General features: G+C 35.6%; 1 protein-coding gene across 3 annotated transcripts; it reads left to right on the top strand.

The window, feature by feature from the left end:
* Positions 1–161: 161 nt before the first annotated feature.
* Trc8 (TRC8 ring finger protein) lies at positions 162–4,513 on the top strand. 3 transcript variants are annotated; one of them, XM_018519165.1, is made up of 4 exons: positions 162–793; positions 1,678–1,976; positions 2,241–2,608; positions 2,732–4,513. In XM_018519165.1, exons 1-4 carry the CDS (start codon positions 780–782, stop codon positions 4,121–4,123), a joined length of 2,073 nt encoding a protein of 690 aa, XP_018374667.1. In that variant the 5' UTR covers positions 162–779; the 3' UTR covers positions 4,124–4,513. The 3 variants fall into 3 exon arrangements, with proteins under 3 accessions (XP_018374667.1, XP_018374669.1, XP_018374668.1); XM_018519167.1 differs by lacking the exon at positions 162–793 and adding an exon at positions 907–937; XM_018519166.1 differs by lacking the exon at positions 162–793 and adding an exon at positions 951–1,070.
* Positions 4,514–4,796: the final 283 nt, after the last annotated feature.

The following is a 4,796-nucleotide window of genomic DNA, read 5'->3' as shown; positions in this document are numbered from 1 at the left end:
CCCCCTCCCCCTCTCTCTCGCCCTCGCTCTCGCTCTCTCTCTCGCTCCCTCCCTCCCCCCCCCCCCCCCCTTCCCTTGATTGCCCTCGACTGGACAGCCTCGACACTCTCGACAGTCGACTTCCATCGACTTCTTCGGTTGTCTTCGGTGAAGCATGGTGAAGCACGCTAAAAAGGCATGCTTATCCGCGATAATTCGTAGATTAGACATAGGCATCCAAACTATCCAAAATAGGAGTGCGGAGCAGTGAAAACTCGTTGCTCGTTGCTCGTTGCTCCTCATTCTCATTATTTCGAGATTATTTCCATTTTCAACGGTATACAGAGGTTATGTTATCCGTTGGTGGTATTAACCTCGTACGTGTTCTCTCTTGTTTGCTCTATTCGACCATTATCGTATTATAATATTCATAGTCGACACGCGCCAACGATTTTCTTTCTATTCGTTTAAATGTAACGCGTCGCGTGTACTTGTGTGACAACTGGAAAATTTATTGTGATCCTACCACACAATCAAACAATGACATTAGACGTGTATTTATTAAACCATCTATATTAAATTTATCCAGCGGAAATCAAGTTGATCTTTACGATATAAAACATGTATACCAATGATATAAAGTAAAGTTTTGATTTTTGGGATAGAGGCGATAATATAAAATCGTTTATAAAATAAATTATATATGCATAATACAGTAGACGAAGAGGCGGAGAAAGAGGATTAGAACGTGCCAGAACGTGCGCTAAAAGGGTGAGAGAGAAGTGAGCGAGTATACACGAATGAGAATTTATAGGTTTGTTTTCTGTTCCTACATTAGAACTCTCTCGTTTTTGACAAATATCAAACATATACCTTTCTCACTTTAAGTTCCAAAAGTGTACACTAGTTCAGCCTTCAGCCGCAAAAAAAACAGAAACAACCTTATGTCATGATAGTGGTAATAGTATTGATAAGAAGATTTGATATGTATTTTTAAGTGGATTCCAATGACACATGAGATTAATTTTGTGCAATCCAAACTAATCAAGGATACAATTACTACTATGCTTTTGCTGTGCTGTGTGATATGTATAATGTTTTGACAGATATTATAACCTAAAATTAATACATGTATCAAACACTAGATTTGCATTACTGCAACAGATAAATTTTTAGTACAATTTTCAGTGCGATTCTATCATTTCATTTTTTCACATATAAATTGATCAACTTGAAAGAAATTGGTGAAAAGAGTTTGAAAATCTTCTTTTCCTATTTTTTGTTTGAAGATATCTCTTTGTACATTAATATAAGTAATATTAACTCTCCTATGGAGGATTGGATGCGATTCCTAGCTTCGTTTGTTTTACGGAATCCAAACGCTGTTCAACAGAGAAAGAAGTTTTATGATATATTATTTACTTCTGTCTATCCAGTTTGTTAATTAGATGAGATAGCAACAAGACAGCATCAAGTTGGATCCAATCTTACTTTTCTGGTTATCTTGAAAATTTATTTTGATTTATTTTACCATAGGAGGGTTAATTATAATTGTTACTTTATGTATATATACGTGTGTATATGTGTGTGTGTTTGTGTGTAGGTCTGGCCTTTGTATGATTCTATAACAGAATGCTGCTTCCATATTTAAAACCGAGGCGTGTATAAAACGTCTTCCTCAAACTTTTCCTTGAACAGCACTAGCAAGATGGATACTTCAATACGGGAAAGAATTCTCAGCTTTGCTGATGTTGTAATGAGGGTGCCACCTTTATTTATCATTGATGAGTTACTAAGAATCAGCCTTGGTTTACCCAATGACAATATTGTACTGGAAAGTAATGAACATGGCTTTAAAAGTACCAATTTATCAAGCATAGCTAGTTCCATTTCTGCAGTTACAACAGACTCGTTTCTAATGGATCAGCTTGATTTTACTCATCTTGCTTACAAGGCTTACCTGATAATCATGTTTAAATTTTTATGTTGTTGTATAGGTAAGTAATATACTTTACTATACTCTTTACAATTTCAGTAAGTTTTCGAAGTAAATCTCTCCTTTTTTTTTCTTTTTTTTTTCCAAAGAAAAAAGCCTACAGTCAAGTTAATTCGTCAAGTTATTTTTTGCATTTAAGATATATGTAAATCCTACCGTGATAAAAATTGCTGTTTCATTGCAAAAACTAAAGAGCCTCGTGAAAAATTAATGAATTTTTTGCAGTATTGATTTGAATAAATAAATTGATACCATTTTCTTTCAGGTTTTCTTGCAGCCTTATACACATTTATGTTATGTACTAGACATTTGATAATTGTATACTTATATTTAATATCTATAGGAGTAATATTTGTATCGTATTGGTCAAATGTTAGTGCAACGAAAGCAATCATAGCTTACATGAATGTCCATGAATCAACAACCAGCATACTTGACAATATATTATGTCTGAATCTATCGGACGTTCTATACAATGGTCCGGGTTTTCTAATTATCCAGAATTATATATTGCAATGCCTGCTAGCCAGCGTCTTTTGTTACATACATCTTGCCCCAAGACATCCTATAGTTCAGAAGCTTCTTGTGCTGAGCTTTATGTCACCATCCATCTTGGGTATCCATCCTTTACCGGTAAGTTTATTAAATATATCCGCTATTTTTTTTATTTTTAATACAAAGAAGAGTTGAATTAGGAAAACAGCGAGTATTAGTATTTTTAGAAAATTTAAATTAAGTAAAAAATTTTTTTCCTAGACGCAATATCTGTATCACACACCAGTGTGCGCAACGTTAATCCCATTGGCTGTGTGTAAATTTGTCATCTGGTATAATGGTGTCTCCATGTTAAAAACAATCTACATAGGCTATCGACACGCACGCAACTTTATAATCAATTATGGTTTATCCGCTCTTGCGGAAACAGAATGGATGCGTTTGAACGTGCCATGCGTACTTCGCACATTTTGGATGCTGCGTGTGGGAGAACAAGTCGTTCAAATCCTCGGGAATCACTATGGCGAGGAAACATTTAATTATTACGTCATGATCAGAACGCTGCTGGTAAATGGGTGCGAGACGTTGACAGCTGTTCTTGGTATGACCAGCATAATCTCGTTTATCTGCCACTATATCGGTTATTTCTTCCAATGGATATTATTGACGGAAGACGAAGATGAGAAGAGTATCGGCACGGTGTCCGCTATACTATTTTACATTCTTGCCCTACAAACCGGATTGACGAGTCTCGATAGAGAGAAGCGTTTAGTACGATTATATCGTAATTTTTGCCTATTGTTCACGGCGATTTTACATTTTGTGCACAATATAGTGAATCCATTGTTGATGTCGCTCAGTGCTTCTCATAATCCGGCACTACATAGACATTTACGGGCTTTGGCGGTCTGTGCTTTTTTAATATTCTTCCCGGTTTCGTTACTCGTATTCCTCTGGTCCCATTTCACCGTGAGCACATGGTTATTGGCTGTGTCGGTCTTTAGCATTGAGGTAATAGTCAAAGTACTGGTCTCGCTAGCAATTTATTCGTTGTTTCTAATCGACGCATACAGAAGTGAATTCTGGGAACAATTTGACGATTGTGTATACATAATAAGGTCATTTGGCAATACTGTGGAATTTGCTTTCGGCATTATATTGTTTTTTAACGGTTTCTGGATATTGATCTTCGAGTCTGGTGGAGCTATTCGTGCCGTCATGATGTGTATACACGCTTACTTTAATATCTGGTGCGAAGCGAAGGCTGGATGGAGCGTTTTTATGAAACGCCGGACGGCTGTGAATAAGATTAATTCTTTACCGGAAGCAAAAGCCGAACAACTTGAACAGTTAGACGATGTTTGTGCAATTTGCTATCAGGAAATGCAAAGCGCCAAGATCACTCAATGCAATCATTATTTCCATGGTGTATGCTTGCGGAAATGGTTATACGTTCAAGACCGATGCCCTCTTTGCCACGACATACTGTATAAAGTTGAAAACATCCAAAACAGAGATACAGCTTTTGTTGAAGAAGATGGTAGAAACGACGTTGAAGATGATGCAGTTGTGCAAACCAGACAAAATTCGAATGTACAATCTCATCAGAATCATCATAGACAGTTGACCGAGCATTCGGATGAAGGCAGGTGAAATGAAGTGACTCTTCACGCGCATTTTGTGATATAATGATGTAGATAGACACTAATTTTTTTAATACTAACTTTGATCGCGAAACGTTCGTGGAATCTCGCTTAAAAATTTCGCTCGTTTGTATCACGTATTACTCCAACTTGATTATCGGGTAATATAGTTCTAAATCATTTACATGTAAATTATCATGTAAGAACTTGAGTCTTTCCTCCGATTTCTTGTAAAATCTTGTAAATAAGTAAATTGTAACAATTATTCTTATAAAGGAAGTCATACAACTGTCCGGTACCGATTTGATTCCCCATGAATAGGTTATTAAACACAAAAATCTAAGAGACACGTATTTTTTTATACGTGCGCTAACTCATGTTTAAGGAGTGAAACACCCTTTTGAGAAAAAAAAAACGATATTTCTATTTCGAGCCGAATACTGTCGATAGTATAAAAGATGAAAAAACATTTTTTAACAAAAATTGTACGGTTGTAAAAGTACTTCAATGTTGTGAAGAAACAAATTTTTTTTAATTTTTAACAATTGTTAATCAATATCAAAGCGATTTCAATAATCAATTCAGGTCAATAATTTAAAAAACGTGATTATTGAAATCACTTTTATATTGCTTTGCATATATATATGAGCGAATACTTATATTTGGTTTTGGAATAATAATTG

This window comes from Trachymyrmex cornetzi, unplaced genomic scaffold, assembly GCF_001594075.2.
Source record: "Trachymyrmex cornetzi isolate Tcor2-1 unplaced genomic scaffold, Tcor1.1 scaffold816, whole genome shotgun sequence".
NCBI lineage: Eukaryota > Metazoa > Arthropoda > Insecta > Hymenoptera > Formicidae > Trachymyrmex > Trachymyrmex cornetzi.
This window is presented reverse-complemented; position numbering and strand designations above follow the sequence as displayed.